This window comes from Diabrotica undecimpunctata, chromosome 2, assembly GCF_040954645.1.
Source record: "Diabrotica undecimpunctata isolate CICGRU chromosome 2, icDiaUnde3, whole genome shotgun sequence".
NCBI lineage: Eukaryota > Metazoa > Arthropoda > Insecta > Coleoptera > Chrysomelidae > Diabrotica > Diabrotica undecimpunctata.
In genome coordinates, this window is record NC_092804.1 from 123,997,478 (window position 1) to 124,018,501 (window position 21,024).

Here is a 21,024-nt window from a genome sequence, read left to right on the forward strand (position 1 = left end):
GCGCTCTAAACGTGAAATAAATCTTTTCTGTCTTAGGAAGCAACTATAACATGGCTTCGTATAGACGCAATGTAGCGACATCTGATAATTTGGTTTCGAAAATTAGTCTACGATTTTAAAATGAATGAATTTTTCGACGTATAATATTCCTTGTCTCGTCATCGAAAACAATGCTTTTCCTACCTCTAGTTTTACCTTTTTCTTGTTTTTTATTTTTCGATGTATTTTTAAGTACACGATAAATACAGCTAACGGATACTTTTGTTAAACTGCTACAAATGTCGATCGCTTAGCTAACATTTAATTCCATTTTTCTGCCGACAATTCCTTCATAAACGTTTCGTATCATTACTTTCCCTCGGACGTTAACATTTTCCGTCTCTTTTGCGCCTTTTCATTTTTGGAATCAACATCAGAATTTTGCTGTCTTCTCTTGGAACATCTCGGTTTTTCGTCCATTGTATTTCAATAATCTGTGTATATACTACATATACAATAATTTCAACAATTCTGTATAAGAATATAACTAAAAATTTACTATAAAACGACAAAATATAACACTCTTATTATCAATAACACGTTTTATCAATACTACAATACATTATTGTTAAAACAGTATTGACAACAATAAGTTTACCAACTTATCACATAAAATATACTCACAAAATACATTACCCATAGAAACGCCCATGTAAAAGAACAGAAAGATTCCAACATTGCCAAACGATTGAAAAATAATGTTTTAAAATATCGATTTTTATTTTATAAATTTAAATATGTAACGAAACGGAACATATAAATAAAATTTATTTCATTACAATTTTGTGCTTAATTTTTACTATTGAAAAAATCATGTTTTTTTGTATTTTTATGACGGTAATAATCGCTGCGTGGAAGAATACAGGTTTTGTATGACCATAATTACTACTTGTGAACAAGATTTGGCTACACTATACGACAACTCCTGGTCAGTTTTTCTATAGAGAAGCACAAATAAATATACTACTTTATATATTCTGTAATTTCTTATGAGGAAACGCAAATTGCAATCGAGAAAACAGGCAGTTTTCGAGGGCCGCTGTGTACATTTAAATTTGAGGATATTCCGCGTTTAAACTATGATATCACTCTTCTGAATTGAGGGTTTCTACTATAAATTGTTGCCATTCTCATTCCAATCTATTGTTTTACAGGCGTATCCTAGCAAAGTTGCAAACAATTTAGGAGACATGTTGTCCCCTTGTCGAACGCCTTTTTCAATACGAAAGGTGTCAGTATCCTCATTAAGTCTTACACAAGCTGTAGCATGCTCGTGATGTATTTGATGAGTGATATGTATCAGTGATGAGTGATATGTCATGAGGGTCGAGCGTTATAACTTGTTGCAAGTAATAATGCAAGGAAGAGTAGAGGGTAAAAGGAGTCGCGGAAGAAGACGCATCTCCTGGTTGAATAATTTGAAAGCTTGGTTTAACTGCACTTCTGCTGACCTCTTTAGAGCAGCGGTGTCGAAAGTGCGAATTGCCATGATGGTTGCCAACCTTCTTAGAGGAGATGGGACGTGAAGAAGAAGATGTGTCAGTGGTCTATTCTACGTTGCCTTAGATATGCATAGATCATTTTTGTTTGGTTGACCGTGTCAAATACTTTTTTCAAAGTCGACAAAGACAAGTTATCGGGGGTCTATTATACTCAATGGTTTTTTCATTTAACGACTTCCAGCCCTAAATCCTGTTTGCTCACAAGGTTGATAGAAGTCTTGTTTGGGTGACAACCTGTTAGTTATTATCTTCATAAACAACTTATAAATGTGAGATAACAAGCTAATAGGTCTATAGTTCTTTATATCTGTTATATCTCACTTTTCTGTATAACTAAGATCATACTGTAATAAAATAATATACAGTAAGGCCATATTATAATAGAGTAATAGAAGATATTCAAATCAGAATATGTAAATGTAAACCTACTTTTCCAAACATCTGTGTACAGCGAAATTGTTGTGAAAAGTAATAGTTATGTATCTAGGATCGATATTACAGAACAGTTTTGAAATAGACGAAGATATATGCTGTACAACGCAATCTAAATCGCCGATAAATACAGAATCGCCATGAAAAATAAGGATATCATTTAATATACTATGTGTATAATCGAATCTAGTTCACTAGAATAATTGCCCACGTTCAAGACGGACGTTTTTACTCTTTTCAATTCTAATAGCTTCATATATGTGTTTTTTCTTCTAGGATTTAACGTTACACGTTCGAACTGGCGTCAAAGAAAGATGTCCAAATATTCCTAGAGTGATATATGTAGCCGGTGGATATCTCAGACAATCGTTAGATGTTGTAGAAGGTTATAATGTTGATGAAAAGGTTTGGTATAGGTTAGCTAGACTAACTGTTCCTAGATCGGGATTGGGAGGAGCTTTTATAAAGGTAGGTAACACTATTCATATATATATATTTGTCTACTTTCGATTAATAACTTCGTGTATGTATATATTAATTTATTGTGTTTTTCCGTGCCTTATAAGAAATGACACCGATAATACTTTTTGTTTTCTAGCTGTATTCCTACACTCTATCATCTCCGTTTTGACACTTGCCAATATTTGACTTGAGCATGGGTCAACTTTTTATTTGCATTTCATATATGTATATATATCTAGGAAAACATGTGCTTACTTAGTTATCGGGTTGAACCTCTTAAGCGTGGCTATATCGATCTTGTAACTGTGTGTGCGGAATCTTCGTCTTCTTCCGAAGCTTTTATCTAAAACTATACACAAATATACTTTAAATTGTCCCCTGTATAACCACTTCTAACATACCTTTAGTGGTTTTCATTATAAAAAAGAATTAAAAAGTTATACTTTTAGGGTACATTTTACGCAGTAGGAGGCAGGCACAACAGTCCTGGCAATAGTTACGATTCCGATTGGGTTGATAAATATAATCCTGTCAAAGATAACTGGAGACCATGTTCACCTATGACTTCACCTAGAAATCGAGTAGGGGTGGCGGTAATGGATGGTCTTCTGTATGCAGTGGGCGGAAGTGTTGGAAATAAATACCACAACAGCGTTGAGTGGTAAGTACTCGTAATACTTCTAAATATAACTTTTAATAGAAATTTTTTATCTTTGATATCGTTATAAAACAGTACCCAAATTTGAAAAAAAGATAATCATACGAACAACAGTCACCTTGGTCACTGCAAGAAGCAGTAGTTGCATGCTGCATACAACGGTTATCACACAAGACAACCCCCGAATTTTATTCAAAGGGACAAAGGTGCTTAATAGAACATCACACTATTAATTACGCATGTTCAATGAGACTCTCGAAATTTAAGAACATTCTGTTAATATACTCGTGAAATAGAGCCTACGTCTAAAGAGGATGTAGCTATTAACACTACGAAAAACAAAAACTCCCCAGACGTATCGAAAATTTCAATACCTATTCGAAACAACGCACATGTCCGAGGAACATCATCAGTAGGTAAGAGTTCGCTTACTTACATAAGTCCGCTCCCACATAGCCTTTGATAATATCTACCGCAGCTGCAGTTGGAACGTCAGGAACAAACAATTGTAGGCCACGACTTAAAAACCCGATATTAATGTACATACCATATTAACTACATTATTACGGTTTTCTTTACAACAATGATAAATCAGGTTTTTAAATATATTAGTCCATGTTTCCTTATCTTAGAGTATACAACGGTAATCTATTTTTTATGAAATCAGTCATACATTTTATTTATTTGTTTCCTAATAATATTACCGTTTGCATACTCTTCTTTTTATACCTCTTTTAAACTACCGCGTTTCGAATTGTGTGAGTTGTCGGTCAAACCGTTATTGGTATTGTTTATGAAATAAAATTAAAATAATATTTTTTTTGTTTCTTCCAGTTATGATCCAGAGACCGACAGGTGGACAGCTGTGAAACCCATGCATTATAAAAGATTGGCCGTTGGGGTAGCAGTAGTTAATAGATTACTCTACGCCATTGGAGGTTTTGATGGAGTCGAGAGACATAAGAGCGTTGAATGTTATCATCCTGAGAATAATGAGTGGAATATGGTATCGCCTATGAATATACCTAGGAGTGGCTCAGGTAAGGAGATAATAGTGTGTTGCGTTTAACATTATGTCTATTTCAATCTAACATTTTTACGTATGAGTGCATGTACACTGCACGTCCTATAAGAGACATTCGTGTTTCTCAAACTGTGTAAATTGATCTTTTTAAATGACGCAATGCGGAAATTAAATGTCTTGAGCTTCGACTTTCTCTCACCTATTTGGTTGTTAATCCAGATATTATTTTAAAATTAATGCCGAATTGAGATATAAAAGCGACATAAAAAAAAGACAGTACCTATCACGTTAGAAGAATCTGGCAGTAGAGAGAAGAAGCTCTAATCAAAGAAAACCTACAGGTTGAGTAGAAGAAAGATCCAGATCTAAATCTAGTTCGTGAGCAGAGGAAAGAGCCAGTTCTAAAATTAGTTAGTAAGCAAAAGAAAGATCCAGATCTAAATCTAGTCCGCGAGCAGAGTGAAGGACTATTGGCCACTATTGGACTATTCAGTGGAACTCCTTGTGTCTGCGAGATGACGTCATCACTCGTAAATGGGAGAGTCCAGATGAAACAAGAAAAGGAACCCCAGGTTTTTCTCCCAAAGTCATGTGTAAGGACGTACTTGCATTATTCCGGGGAGGGGACATTTTGGGATAAATAGGAAATAGGCAAATAGGACTCTCACCAGAGTCCGTGAGAGGTTTGATTGGGTTAAAAGAATGGTGCAAATGATGTGACTTGTGTGCATCCAAGAAGGAACTCAAAACGAGACTTAGGGAAGACTTAAACAATACGTCACCGAAACTCCATGGAAACGAGTTGCTGTTGGCATTTTGGGACCATTTTCAGTAACAACATCAGGAAACAAGTATTTGATGGTTACTATGGACTATTTTTCCAAATGGCCAGAAGTAGTTGCACTACCCAACCAGGACGCAATCGCAGTTAGTGAGGCCCTGCTTGAAAATGTTGTTTCCCGACATGGGGTTCCACTTCTGTTTCATTCTGATCTGGGGCGCAACTTCGAATCGGAAGTTTGGAAGACCATGAAGGCTTTGCTGGAAATTAAGAAGACCAAAACGACACCGCTTCATCCTCAGTCCGACGGCATGGTAGAAAGACATAATCGGACCATCAACAACTACCTGTCCTTGTTTGTTCATGAAAATCAGAGAGACTGAAACAAACTGATGTCTCTGTTTCTGTTAGCCTACCGAAGCTCCCAACACGAAGCATCTGGTTACACTCCATCAATGTTATTGACAGGTCGAGAGATGAAGCTTCCCATCGATCTCCTACATGGCAATCTACCAGACGGAGAGGCGGAGTAAGAGACACCCCTCGAGTATGTCAGCGGCCTAAAAGATCGACCGGTTAAGGTCCACGATTTTGACAGGAATAAGCTATAACTTCTTAAAGAACGCAAAGAGCAATACATAAACCAGCTAAAAAGAAGTGACATATCACAGCTAAAGGATTTGCAACTAGACGAATTAAACGATAAAATAACAACAGAAATACTAGAAGCAGGCCTGAAGATTGCTAATAAACAAAAGCGAAAACAACAAAAAATTATCACTAAATCACAAGATATGCTAAAAAAACGACGACAACTCCTGAATGATAACAAAAGAAATACAGTGGAGTTTACCGAACTGAACAAAACCATAAGAAAACAGATAAAGGAAGATTTAAAGAAATACCAAGAAGATCACATTAAGAAAATCATAGAGAAGAACAAAAGTTTAAAAACAATGAAGACAAATATAAGAAAAAGAAAACTAATCATGCTTAAAGCTGAGAACAATGAAGAAAGAGATCTAGGAGAAATAGTAAAAATCACAGAAGGATATTACACAGACCTATACAGTTCTAAAAATGACCCACCACTATCATCTAAACAGAATCTCTTGAGGAAAATACAAAATGTTGGCTCAGATATTACCAGAAATAACTGAAGATGAAATCGAAAAATCCATAAACGACATGAAAAGAAATAAAGCGGCCGGTGAGGACAAAATACTGGCGGAACTGCTAAAAGAAGGAGGAGACACGATAAAAAAAAAATGCTAAAAGTACTGTTCAACAAATGTCTGTTTGAACGTAAAATACCTAAACAATGGAGAAATGCCAACACAATCTTAATACATAAGAAAGGAGACCGAACAGACCTAAACAACTATCGTCCTATTTCCCTTTTGTCACAACTATATAAAACCTTCACAAGAATAATAAACAACCGACTAACCTATAAACTTGATAACTACCAACCAGTGGAACAGGCCGGATTCAGGAAACGATACAGCACAATCAATACCTGCGCTTAAAATCTTAATTGAGAAAACCAATGAATACAACCTTCCGCTGTACTTAGCATTCGTAGATTATGAAATGGCTTTCGACAGCATTGAACACTGGGCGGTGGAAGAAGCTCTGGTCAATAGTAGCATAGATTCAAGATACCGACAATTGATACATGATATTTACCAAAACGCAACCATGACCGTAATTCTGGACGACAAACGGATAATATAACGGATAATATAAAAGTTAAACGAGGAGTCCGACAAGGCGATATAATTTCACCTAAACTGTTTACCTTGACCCTCGAAGATATAATAAAATCAACAGATTGGGAAAACAGAGGAATATGTATTAACGGAAAGTACCTAAATCACCTTAGATATGCGGATGATATACTCCTGATCTCCTCGGAACGACAAGAACTAGAATTAATGCTGAATGAACTTCATGAAAAATCACTGCAAATAGGCCTAAAAATTAACTTCAACAAAACAAAAGTAATGACAAACACGGAAGACCAAGAGGCAATAAAAATACAAACAGAAAAAATAGAACAGGTAAATGAGTATATCTATCAAGGACAAGCAATCAGAGCTAACAAAGAAAATCAAACAGCCGAAATATCGAGACGAGTAAGAATGGGATGGACAGCGTTCGGCAAACTTTCTTACGTTCTAAAAAATCAAACAATCCCTCTATACTTACGAAGCAAGGTATATAACTCCTGTATAATACCGGTGCTCACCTACGGAGCACAGACATGGACATTTACACAGGCCAATTTGGATAGGATAAGGAAGGCACAAAGAACGATGGAGAGACAAATGTTGGGTATATCGCTTAAAGATAGAAAACGTAACCAGTGGATCAGAACCAGAACAAAGACAGTAGACGCGATAGAACAAGCAGCAAAACTGAAATGAAAATGGGCTGGACACAATGAACGTCTCCAAGACGGACGATGGAACAATGCCATCGGAAAGTGGCGTCCATACAATGCAAAGAGATCAAGAGGCAGACCACAGATGAGGTGGAAAGATGACATCAGGAAACAAGGAGGTCCCACGTGGCATAGAACAGCTCAAGATAGGGAAAGATGGAGAGAACTGGGGGAGACCTACATCCAACAATGGAAGGATAGAGAATAGGTTCAAAAAAAAAAAAGCTATAACTCGCAAATGGTTGGATTAAGGTTAGGTTCGATCACAAATCCAGTCCCTTTAGCTTCAAGGAAGGTGATGCAGTTTGGCTCTACCAACCAACCAGAAGGAAGGAAAGGTTTAACTCCTAAGTTGCAGCTTCCCTGGGAGGGACCGTTCTGGTTTCTAAGAAGATAAACGACCTTGTATACAGGATGCAACTGACGCTACGAAGTAAGCCGAAGGTCGTCCACCTAGAGAGACTGTGTCTTTAAGAAGGACCGAATCCACCGACCTGATCCATTTAGGTACTGTTCGGGGCGAACAGCCTGAAAGAAGGGAGCGATTTTATGTGACTGTAATTACGGTCCGTAATATCTCGAAAATTCTACCTGGCGTTCTATTAATGGTTTATTCGCGATATCTTCCTGGAATTTCGGTTGAAAGTGTTGACTCAATTTTCAGTGTGATAGACACGCAAAATCTATAAATTACGATATAATTATTTAAGGCGGTGATTCAACGTTTGAAGTTTAGTAGTTTTAATGTAATTGGCGAAGTGTTTGTCTTATAAAGTGGTATACGATAAATATTAATAAGACATTTGTTATTTACATTAGTGAGCTAGTTATTTTTTTGGATGTGAGTGTTTAAATAAAATTAGTTTAACAAAGTGTACTTCACTTAATCCTTGAACCCACAAAAAAGGTAACAATAGCATTATGTTCAAATCCTAACTTTTTGCAAGTATATTTTTTCGGAATTAAAAAAATACACACATTTTCTTTAAACAACCGATCTATATGCTGTAAAGATTATAGAACTTCTTGGTCTTCCATCCGTGTATAGAATGGGTTGCGTATATATTTATAGTACATTTAAGTTTTTGATGAAAAGATATCGACACAAGAAAATAATTTCGTGGAATAATTAACTACATATATTATTTTTTAACCAGTAATACGTTTTATTTTTTGTTTTTCAAAATATATTTTAAACCACTTAGTGTACTTATAACGAATGCTTATAACAAATATTATATTGACTTTGATCAAATAAAAGGTAGATATCGAGCACAGTTTATTAATTAAGTTTGATCAGATAAAAGGCATATATCGAGCACAGTTTAATTAAATCTTGCCCAAGTACTTTCGATCCCTAGATCATCTTCAGGGGCATTTCGTCAATTGTGGCCTATCCGGCAAGAACAAGATGTCATAAACATATAAATGTACATTACACTACACTACAAATGGACAAACAAACACTTTAAAATAATTTAAGGAAGGCTACATTACTTGAAGAAGCCGGAGACAGAATGTCTTCATTCATTCATTCATTCTTCATTCTGTCTCCGGCTTCTTCAAGTAATGTAGCCTTCCTTAAATTATTTTAAAGTGTTTGTTTGTCCATTTGTAGTGTAGTGAAATGTACATTTATATGTTTATGACATCTTGTTCTTGCCGGATAGGCCACAATTGACGAAATGCCCCTGAAGATGATCTAGGGATCGAAAGTACTTGGGCAAGATTTAATTAAACTGTGCTCGATATACGCCTTTTATCTGATCAAAGTTCATTTATTCGAGCATTCAACCTTATATTTATTTATTAATTAAGTCTTGCAAAAGTACTTTCGCTTCCTAGAGCATCTTCAGGGGGATCTGAAATAAGTCAAGAAACCTTTTTTTAACTGAAGAAAAATTAATTAACTTCGATAAAAAAGGTTGATGGTTGATAAAGTTTTTATGTGATTAACCTTTTAGACTTACTTCGTAAATTTTGGCCTATCCAACAAACATGAAATATTATAAACATAAAATTGTATATTACACTACACTACGACAAACAGTTTAAATTTTTTTAAAAATAGGCGAAGCTACATTATGGTTGGCATCAGGAGAGATAATGGCTCCTGGTCTTAACGGAAATGTTAAGGTGACACAGTGGCGCACCGAGGGGGGGTTTTGGGGGTTAAAACCCCCCCAGGACCCTATTCCGACACTGTTACTTACACATTTTAAGGACTCAAAATGGAGGTAACATCATAAAAAAAATTTTGGTGACCAACCAAAACCCCCCCCCAGAGGCAAATTCTAGGTGCGCTACTGAGGTGACATGTGACATAATATGACAGTTTGGATGGGCAGTCACAATCACGGAGATGTGATCTGCACATCTTGCACAGACAAAAATTCTATGAAACTAATCCTTGACCAACGGTCCAACTGACATTACTATAGGAAATCAACTATGAAATATTAAATTATATAGAATATTTTAAGTAGGTTGCATAATCCATATCTCACACTCAAACCTGTCTATAATAATTAGGGTGTTATTTTGAAGGCAACTGAAGTGTACGTAAAGTATGAATGCAAGAAATAGACTAAACTATTAGACAGTGGGTGGTTGACTACAATAAAAGGGTCTACCAAGCACTATCAATACTGTAGAAAAGAAGAAATCTTACTATAGAATTAAACTACTAAAATTAAAAATCAAAATTGAAAGCAGAGAGTATAAATGGGGTATACTCCAAGTAGTTCAGTTAAACCCACAGTCAATGGAAGAACTATAAAATGAATATGTCAAAGCATTACTCAAGACGAACTGACCAACAGTGGGAGATGTTGAAATATACAACTTTGGAGATGGTATATCTAAATTACGCAGAGGTATGGAGACTGTAATTAACGCCAAATATAGATCAATTGTACCTGAGCAAGCTAGTTTTGTAAATTATTGAAGAATAAAATAGTAATGTTGATCAAAGTATGAAATTAATAAATTCTTAATGGGTATACTTTATCAACCATCAACTTCGAGTTTTTTATAGAAGTTAATTAATTTTTCTTCAGTTGAAAAAACCTTTCTTGACTTATTTCAGATGCCCCTGAAGATGCTCTAGGAAGCGAAGCTTACGTGGGCAAGATTTAATTAATAAACTGTGCTCGATATCTGCCTTTTATTTGATCAAAGTTCATTTATTCGAGCATTCAACCTTATATCAAAATATTATATTATTTATTTGTTTTATTATTATTTTAGGTGTTGCCGCTATAAATCAGTTTGTTTTCGTCTTTGGAGGATACGATGGAGTAAAACAGCTTAATTGTGTTGAACGTTACGATACCGAACGGGATATTTGGGAATTTATGACACCTATGAGGGTATCCAGAAGTGCGCTAAGCGTTACTGTATTAGATTGCAAAATATATGCAATGGGTAGGTAATTAATACATACTCTTTCCTCTATTTTTTTTCTATCGTGTCATTAATTTGATTTGATTTAATGGTTTTCCCCTTTGTTTTTGTGTGTCTGATTCTTTGTTCTTTTTCGATATTCCCATATTCAAAACATAGCTTGCAAGTTTATCTGGTTTCACTCTATCAACGTATTCACATCACGACATCAGCTGAGTTGTTTTTATCTTGGCTATTTTACATTACTGATTTTTCATTTAATATTTTACGTTTTTTCATTTTAAAAAATTTTATTTTTCCATCTCTCTTAAATGTTTCATCTCTATTGAATTAATTTTATATCTTTGTTTATAATCTGTTTGCAATCATCTGTTATTATAATTCCTAGATATTAGTGCATTAAAAATTTCTCTAAAATTTTTTATCTGTATTTTATTTGTTTTTTGTTTTAATTTCATTTGATTTTGTCGGTTTGGTTTGGCTTATACTTGTTTCGGTTAGTTGTATTTGCTTATCTTATCCCACATATTTATTGTTTTCTGTATTTTGTTTTTGGAGTTTGTTACCAGCACAATATCAGCTTTTACTATATTTGTTTTCACTAGAACTGGAATCTCGTCCCAGGAAGGTATTATTCATCATCATCATCATTAACCTATACATCCACTGCCGAACGTTTCCTACTCTAAAAACTTCCATTCGAATCGTTCTTGTTGCAATCTAGTTGGTGCATATCCTCTTTATGTCGTCAGTCCATCTTATTGGTGATCTTCCCGGATTTCATCTATCCGTTCTTGGTCTTCACTAGTTTTTGTCAAATTCATCAGTCTTGTTAAGAAAGTATCTACACCTGGTCGTTCTAACACCTACGTTCTAGGTATAGGCCAGACTTTTATATGCTTTTATAAAGTATCAAAATAAAAAAAAGTAGATACTACTTCTCGTGAAGATCCTTATGAATAAAGTTAATAACTGGAACTACTACTGTTTCATGTTGCAGGTGAATATTTCTTATTGATCTTAAATTGGGAACGAATGGAGTCTTTTCTACATGTTAATGGTAGGCTGAAATGTTATCAGTGATGGGCTAAGGTGTTTCGAGATGTTAAACTTGAAAAGTACTTAGTCTCAAAAAAGAATTCTGAAAGTTCTGGAATGAACATTTCAGATACTCTGTCATCTTTAAAGCTCTAAATCTTTTTCTTCGAGACATTGTCTCCTTTGTTTTAATTTTTTTATATAAATTCTCTACTTAAAGTACATCGTCATGATACATTAAGCATCTGGGAATGATACCCAAAAACTAATGAAATTTCTCCATGATCCTTGGTTTATTTCGTTGGGTAATTCATTTATTTATCCCAGAAAATAAACAATTTGTACATGTTCAGATTTCTTAGTGTTTTTTCTTTTTATTGTGAGTATGTTTTGCCTTGCATCTATATTTTTTATTTTTTAATTATTGTTCTTAATATCCGTATAATGTTATAGATTTATTATCTATGTATAGAGATCATCTCATCCAGTGTGATTATTTTAAATTTTATTTTATTTATTTATTTTTAGGAGGTTTTGATGGTCATAACTTTCTCACCGACGTCGAGATCTACGATCCAGCACGAAATTCATGGGAAGTAGGCGAACCACTAACTTCTGGTCGTTCTGGTCATGCTAGCGCAGTTTGTTACCAAACATGTATACCAGACCACTGTACGATATTAACTCAAACAGTGCCAGCGCAGTGCTCGGGTACTTCTTCAAAAGGGGGATAACAGAGAACTGTGACCACAAGTTTGGAGAAAACTAAAAGTTCTGCTTTCAGGCAGAGAATAATTATACCGACGCATGCCAGAAGGATGTAAGAAAGGAAGAAAGCCATTTTTATGCGAAAGTTTAGTTTTTTTAAATGATTAGCCATTTACGTCGTTAAAAAAAGTCTTAAATTGTAAAAGATTTAAATAACGTCTTCAATATTTGAGAACTGATGTTTTCTCAGCGTGCTCAGATCATATTTTTTAAAATGCCGTAAATTCGGTCTACTGCTATAAAATTATGTAGAATATAGAGTTGATTTTATAATTGAGTGAGAAGTGCTCAATTTTCGATGATAATATCGATACCTGCAAAGGTGAATAAGCACTTTTGTCAGATTGAATCGAATTTCAAACTTTAACATTCCCCAGTTTTGAGTCAAAACAATGGAAGAATATTATTTAGTTCATACTGTCGAATTTTTTGCAATTTCTGTAGTAAAGTTAAGTCATTCGTCCCGCCCAAAAACAGTCAATTCAGTCATTTATGGAACTCCTTTTTATTAGCTTATTCAAATACATAGTTAGCTTAGTAAAAATTTAAAAAATATTTTAGAATATTTTTAATAAACATTTTTGTAAAATAGAGTTAAATATAAAAATAAAAAAACACCTTTTTTAAAAAGAATACTTCAAACTTTATATATAACTGGTACTGTTAAGTAATATTGAATAAGTCTTAGTAGTAACACTGCAGTTTGAATTGCCTTGAATATTCAATTTGGGGGTGCTCAGTTACTACAATTACTAAATGCAGAAATTTGTTCCATTTTTCTTGCACGATCCAGACAATTTTTTCTCTTCCTTGTATAGTACAAGTAACAAATATAGTAGAAAGGTCAGATTTTTAGGTCTTGATAGTTCTGCTTTAACCTATAGTTCGGCAGCGGGTTTTTTCTGGTAATTAAAAAATATTTATTTTTTACTTAGGTATATACCGGTAAAGCAGAACATATCATATATGCCAAAATTACTTTTGGCCATTTTTTATTTACATTTAGCTTTACATGGACCTTCCCTCTTATCGCATGCTTGCATTGATAACTGATGTAGAATAGTTTCTGTAATTACTCTTGTTATTTTGAAAATTATTGATAGTAAAAGAACTTTATGACAACATAGTTACTTACCTAAATCTAAAATTAAAGTAAGAATACAGTTCAACATTTTTAAAATTCAGAAAAAATGCAGGCATGTTCCCGCTTATTTTTATTTATTTCATAAATACAAAACCTAAATTTTTTTAAGCGAAGGTCTTTTCATTATTACACTTGTAATTGGTCGGAATGTTAATTGCACGACACAACATTTAACAAGGAATTACTTAAAATACTTATACACTTAGTTCAATTTGTCCTTCCGTAATTTCTGCGTCACAGTCATCATTAAATTCAATAATAAATTTATTTTCACCATTAATCTGGAAGAGCCCAATCTTCTTATATTGTTTATTAACTTTAATCACTTTAGCGATTCTGTTCTGCCAGTCTTCTTTGGTAATATTAGATATTTATTAATGATCTCAATTACCTTTGTATCAAATTTAGGAAATGTATTTGCGCGCCTTATACTTGGTTTTAATTATCCTCAAATTAACTCTATAGGATAGAAAACACAAAAATAGGAGGAAGTCTTAATATAGTGGGTCCATGCTTTTCTAAATACTACATGTTTTTTTGTAAAAATCTTGTAAATACAAATAATTTTTCATTACAAAGCTTTGCAGTTTGGCTTTACACTGTTTGGCTCCAAGTTTGGGATTAGTTAGTTTTCAAACTAACCATCAAAAATATCAGCTTCCGTACTCTTGTGGTAGTCAACGTCAAAATTTTAAAGCATTCGGAACCAATCCCTCACTTCCTCCGCAATGTACAAATTAGCCGCGATCCTTTATTTGCAGGCATTTTTGATATGCACATGTTTGAACCATATGTCCAACCTTTTTTAACTGTATCGTGGGTACCATACCAAGTTTACCTACTTTCTTGCCTATATTTAGTAATTTGTTCTAGGTATACATTACGTCTGTTGATTATTCTTTGGCTTTCTAACTGCTTGACGTTTATTTATTATTTTAAATTTAAATCCCATTTTCTTTATTCAATGTTGAAGAGTGTTTTCACAGCAGTTTATATTTCGACTGATTGTTTACAATTTCTTTCTGATTATTTCTATTATAGGTATTTTATCTCATACTAGTTTATTATTGTGTTTTTGTTGCTTAGTTACCAACTACGTAATAGTGTACTTTATGACCCGCACGGGTGTAAAGATCCAAACAAAAAGATAACTTATTAGAAACATCTTTATTTAACAACAGTTCAAAACATTATTTAGAATTCACATAAAACTGGCAATTCTGAAAGGATCCGGTAATATTTAGATTGCCCACGGTAAACGTTGACTCATGTTTCATAGCTTGGGTGTCAAGTTTCTGTAAGGAAACGCCGGAGAAGGTATGCCTGTTAACATTCTTGAAACCTCATTCTTTGAAGATATGCTGTCCTCTAAATATCTTTCAGCAACCGACGTACTCTTGTGTTCTTTCTAACTGGCTGTACAGTACAACGACCTTGGCTGTAGGTCAAAAAAAGTTTTTTTTTCTGAAGAACCACGGGGTCTTAAAGACATGTAATCCCGTACTAACTTCAAACTCTTCAGTTCATCTTCGTCAATAATTGTAAAAACACTATGGTTATTGGTTTTTGTCGCTGGTACGTTTACGACGAAAACTGATTTTCTATCTTTTACGTAAGTAACCAACATATTCACAAGTTCTTGTCATCGACACCCACCAAATACGAATGCTACCTTGTTCATTAAAAATATTTCGTTCGGTGCTTCGTGAATAAATTTTAAAACATTTTCTCTAGACAAGACTCTAGACTTTTTTGGCCTTGCTTCAAATATTCGGTCAATTTATGGAAATTGGCAATGTTAATATTCTTATTTACGATTAAAGTCTTCTCTACCATTGAATATTTGGACCACTAATTTCACTAATGTGTTCTACATGGTTTTCTGTCATCCAGTGCTGTAATTTTTCATATTCCTTGTCGTAGGCATCTCTAGACTTATGTGGTAGTTGCTTTTTCCGCTTTTTTTTAAATTTTAGTTAGGGATCTCAAAAATATCTGGCATTTTCACGGTTTTAGTTTGACACGTTTGACAGCATTTTCGTAGCGTAGCAACATAACACGGACGATAGAATGTCTGAATATATTGTCAAAATGAAATCGAATTTTCGGAGTTTTTAGAACATATGTATTTGTAGATGCAATAAAGAACTAGTATGACATAAAAGTTTGTTTATCGGGCGACTTACAAATCCTGTGGCCAGAGGCCCTAAGATTTGTAACATCGTCGCCCTCTGGGCATAAACATCTATTTAATACCCTTGGTACAAAAATAACTATTATTGCTTTAAAATTTCAATTAAAAATTCTATGGCTAAAAATCATTGGTATTGGTTTACATTAATAAGGATCGCTAAAAATGCGAATTGTTTTTGGACTTAGCCTAAAAAGTGGAAAAAAGACAAAATATTCGTGTTTTTCTATTACGGAAAGATACGAAAAGTGTAAAAATGTAATAAGCGAGAGGAAAATCAAAATACTAAATAGGCTTAATTATATAAAATGTATAAACCAATTGTAAATACCAATCATTTTCCCCGTTAAATATACAAAAATATACAATATTGTAAAATGACCAAAATTCATTCATTTGGAAAAAGAAGTCAAGCGTGTTTGTGCATAATATAAAATATTCTGCGTAGCTTCAATGTTGCCACATATACATTTGTTTTTTGCGTAGTAAAGATGGACTACATGTACGTATTCATCTCTATTGCACTTCTCTCTTCAGTGAACCATAAGGATCTGCGAGTATTTTTCTCAGTCTGTCATTCCCTCTTTTCTTTCATTAATATATCTGAGTACCTAACAAAAGCATTTTACATGTATATGTAAATACCTATGTTGAATCTCTTTTAAATTACCGGAATCTATAGTGTATTGTAAGTTTAAAAATTTGAAGTTACTAACTGATTTCATCAATTTTTTTAGTATCAAGTAATGAAATATGTACGTCGGGATAAAACTTCATAATCATATCTACATATCCGAGGACTTGCATAGATTTACTTAAGTGTATATTAACCTGGGACTCTCAAATTACTCTTTCCAGTAAAAGTTTGAATAAGGTTCACTCTAGGTCCCTCTGTTAACATAAAACTAGGATCATCCCACAATTTGAAGTAATTTTAAGAACTGTAAGATATTTTCCGTTATAAAACATAGCTTATTAACTGATTGCATACAAAAAAAGTTCGTGTTGTTCAAAGTTTATTGCAGGAAATGTTAATAAACAATCTTACTTTAATATACTAATTATTGAAAATGAACAATTTCATTTTGATGTTCTTTTGGATGAAAAAATAAAAATTTTAAGGACTTTAGTATTGACTGTTCCTCCACTGCCAGTAATAACAGTTTGAAAACGACGAGACATGCCTTGGATCACATTCTGTGGAAGATTGTCCTGCCGCATTATGTTGCGAAGCTCTCTAGAATTTCTGGGTACCGGCACATGTCTCCTCACCTCATTTCAAATACGTCAATGGGATTTAAATCTGCACTGCGAACAGACCAAACAGATTACGTGATTTGAACATCGTCAAAGATAATCACTAACTGTTCGAGCAGTGTGGGGTCGTAGATATTGCGCCGTCTCCAAGATTAATCATTATCGGCAAAACATGATCTTCTAGAAACTCTGTCAGATGACTTGACGCAATCAACGTCAATAATTCTCGATAAAGTTTAAGTCTACGCGAGCTTTAAAGGATATGCCCACCCATGCCATAACTGATCCTTCACCAAATGCAAGTAGTTTGGCAATGCATATCCGAGGATAGAGCCCGTAAGACCAAATCGAGATTAATCGGAAAAATTAAATCTGGCAATTAGATGTTCACTGAAAAGTGGCGGTTGAATAATAATTCTAGTTCGCAAACATAATTCATCAGCATTAAGTTGCATCCGAAGTGTCTTCTTACTTATGTTCATATTTCTCACTGTTTGCAAGGAAACTGCCGTGATCTTTTGATTTCTTAAAATACTACAAAGGAGAAAACGTTCATCTCTAGCTGTTGTCGTCCTCCTTCACCCTAAACTAGTTTAGAGTGAACAGACCAGTCTTTTCGTACCGCTGCCATACTCGTTGCAGACTCGAGAGGCTTACATCAACGTTTACGCTGACCGTCATTTTCTAAAGGTGTTACAATTTTTGCAATTGCAATGAATTCACAATGATATTACTATACGAACAATGTGCAATCGGCAGATACGGCCGCATAAACAGAAATTGTGCTAAGAATAGATTTTAGGATTTGGGTGACTGGACCTTTTTTGTCAAACGCTTATCAAAAAATAACTGTTACAACCAAAAAAATTACGAAAAAAATAAAATTTCTAAATAACTTCAAAGCATGTGGTGATCATAATTTTATGTTTGGCGGTATAGTAGGGCCTTGGAATGTCATTCTGGATTCTGCCTCTGCTATTTGTACCTATGAGTGTTGAATAAAATGGACTGGTATTTGATATTCCAGCATATGGAGTCTCCCTTTTTATAATTAGACACAGCACACCCATAATATCTCCAGTAGGCGGATATTTATTTCCTTTTTCATATATTACGACTACTAAATTAGCAAAGACCTGTACATTTCTTATTTGATGTTTTAATTGACTTAACGAAAATTTGATTGCCATTGACTTTGTCCACATTGCCATTGATCTGATTAGCTTTCGGCAAATAATGACAATTTATTATCGATCAAATATTCGTAGATTAAAAAAGTTTGCTAAAAAATATTTTAACACCTACATAATGTAGCAGTAGATTGTATTTCTAAATATAACTGTAACGTTAGGAAATTTCTCAACATTGTGATAATATTCATATTAGATAAGTATTTAGGTTTAAATTTTGTATATTTTGTATATTAGTAATCCTTAGTTAGGTAAATTATAAAATTCTTTAGAATTGATGTATATATTATACATATGTGTATTATGACGTCTACCCGTATTAATAGCTGGTAATAAATTGTACCAATTTTTTATAAAATTTGTATTAAAGTATACATTCCTGTTGAGTTATACATTTTATTCTTTTTCTTTTCTTCTTTGATTTGTAATTAAGCAAACCTCGGTCACATAGCCAAGCCAGCCAGGCGGACGAATCGTATTCACTTCACTGTGAATAATCTAGTCGTCGGTAGTTCAGACCCTAGCTAGAAAACAAAAAGGCTAATGTTGTAGTTTAAAATTCTAATAGATCTGCTACTTAAACTAGAATACGCTTGTGTATCACTTCGACCTATAGATGAACAGTACGGCAAGAGATGGGGGATTACGGCTCAGTGTAACTTACTCCATAGATTCTTACCGTACGGGCGTGTATGCTTAAAAATACCGGAATATATATATATATATATATATATATATATATATATATATATATATATATATATATATACATATATATATATATATATATATATATATATATATATATATATATATATATATATATATATATAGTAAACTCTTAAATATTGGGGAAATCTGCAAGAAATACTCTAATGTGTATCAATTGTTTCGCCGAACGTTTTCGCCAAAGAGAATTAATTTGGCTTCTTCAGGGCTGAAAGAGAATAAATTATAATTAGCTACCATATATTATCTATTAAAACATTATTGATCTTACCGTAACTTAGAATTGTAGAGTTAGAATATTAAAAAACTTTGCTAGTAACATAGTGGTGTTTTTTGTTACTATGTGCAAAAAAAGTTTTTTATAAGGATTGAAATGTATGGTAGCTTCGAACTTGACACGTAAAGGCTTACCCAAGGTTAATCGAAAAACCCAATGCAACTACATTTAAAAGGAGGTAATTCTTTGAAATGTCGGCAATAACTAAATTTTTGATTTTTAGATAGTTAAAAGTGAGGTTCTGTTTAAGCCAGAACGCAAGCGCTGACAACTTCATTATTAGTTGGTATGAATCTTTATGTCGTTAAGGTTCATTGGTAAAAAACGAATGAATTTAAATCCCAGTAAAGGGAAATATTATTTTGATTTTCTTTATTTAATTATATTATATTGTTCATGTATTATTGAATCTTATTGAGACGTATCTAAGAAAAGCAAGGGAATGTTATATATTTTTTGTTAATGAAAATTAATTAATAAAAAATTAATTTATTCTCTTTCAGCCCTGAAGAAGCCAAATTAATTCTCTTTGGCGAAAACGTTCGGCGAAACAATTGATACACATTAGAGTATTTCTTGCAGATTTCCCCAATATTTAAGAGTTTACTATTTAACTAATCTGCAAAGATTAAATTTCTTTTCTATATATATATATATATATATATATATATATATATATAGCAAAAGAAAAAATCTCTACTTTTTGGTAAAATGGAGTTAGATACATCAAATTGATTATTTCATTGCCCTTTGTATGAAAATGGCGAATATGAAAATCAAAAGCGGTACTATCCGCTTAGAAACTAATACGATAACTTGAACTAAAAATCACACAATGCAATCTCTATCAATCGTTTAGAATCAAAGTCGAAAATCTCCACTTAGGCCAATTAGATGACGTGACATGACGTTAGCGTTTTCAGTTATTCACTTTTATTGTCACGGTGTGAAACAGAATATAAGTAATTATTAACAATTTTTATTAATAATGTTAATACATTTTTTGTGGTACGAAATACACTTTTCTATATGAACCAAAATGGAAAGTGTTACACTTCTTGTTCAAATTGGTAGAGCTCGAAAACTAATTCGAAATCGTACATGAAAGATAAGGTAGGTTAAACGATAGAAAATTTTAGTTGATTATTAAATTAGTCTCTTAGGTGGGAAACATTTTTTTCTTCTATTTTTATATACTCTTCACATCAGTTGCCAGAATTCTCTATTCTCTATAAGTTTTTAAGAGGCATTTTATGCAGAAAAAGATAAAATTCTTCAGGATGCATTTCTTTTAAAATATTGTAATGTTCAGTTACCTAAACGTCGCCACCCAAAAAATTCCAGACATGAAGTAAAGCAATTTCTGTAAACAGTTTTAGAAATACTACTTCAAAACAGAACGTTCCAGTATGTTGCAAGTGGTTTCAAGAACACGAGAACATCTCGAATGTGGAAGTGATTTTTCCGGTGGTTGGTCATTCTTTTTGCCTGCTGATAGAGTATTCGGTAATATTGAAAAGCGTGTTAAAAAGTTGGAAGTAATAACTGAATGCAACTTGATTTGCTCTTCGAATGTGCCGCTGGTAAATAGTCAAACTCTGTGTGAAAAAAGACTTTATTTGAATTAACACAATACATGAATACATGACCGCTAATAAGTATTGTTCCAATCGCTATGCTG

The 21,024-nt window shown here is 33.4% G+C and overlaps 1 protein-coding gene across 2 annotated transcripts in view; it reads left to right on the forward strand.

Annotated features, from left to right (window-relative positions):
* The window catches only part of Keap1 (kelch like ECH associated protein 1), a 160,460-nt gene extending 141,737 nt beyond the window's left edge, over positions 1-18,723 (forward strand). For both annotated transcript variants that reach the window (XM_072523414.1, XM_072523413.1), the window contains exons 6-10: positions 2,250-2,441; positions 2,885-3,096; positions 3,928-4,133; positions 10,594-10,770; positions 12,316-18,723. In XM_072523414.1, the coding sequence (XP_072379515.1) occupies positions 2,250-2,441; positions 2,885-3,096; positions 3,928-4,133; positions 10,594-10,770; positions 12,316-12,521 (993 nt within the window). In that variant the 3' untranslated portion in view covers positions 12,522-18,723. The remainder of the gene's footprint in view (positions 1-2,249; positions 2,442-2,884; positions 3,097-3,927; positions 4,134-10,593; positions 10,771-12,315) is intronic.
* The last annotated feature ends 2,301 nt before the right edge of the window (positions 18,724-21,024 follow it).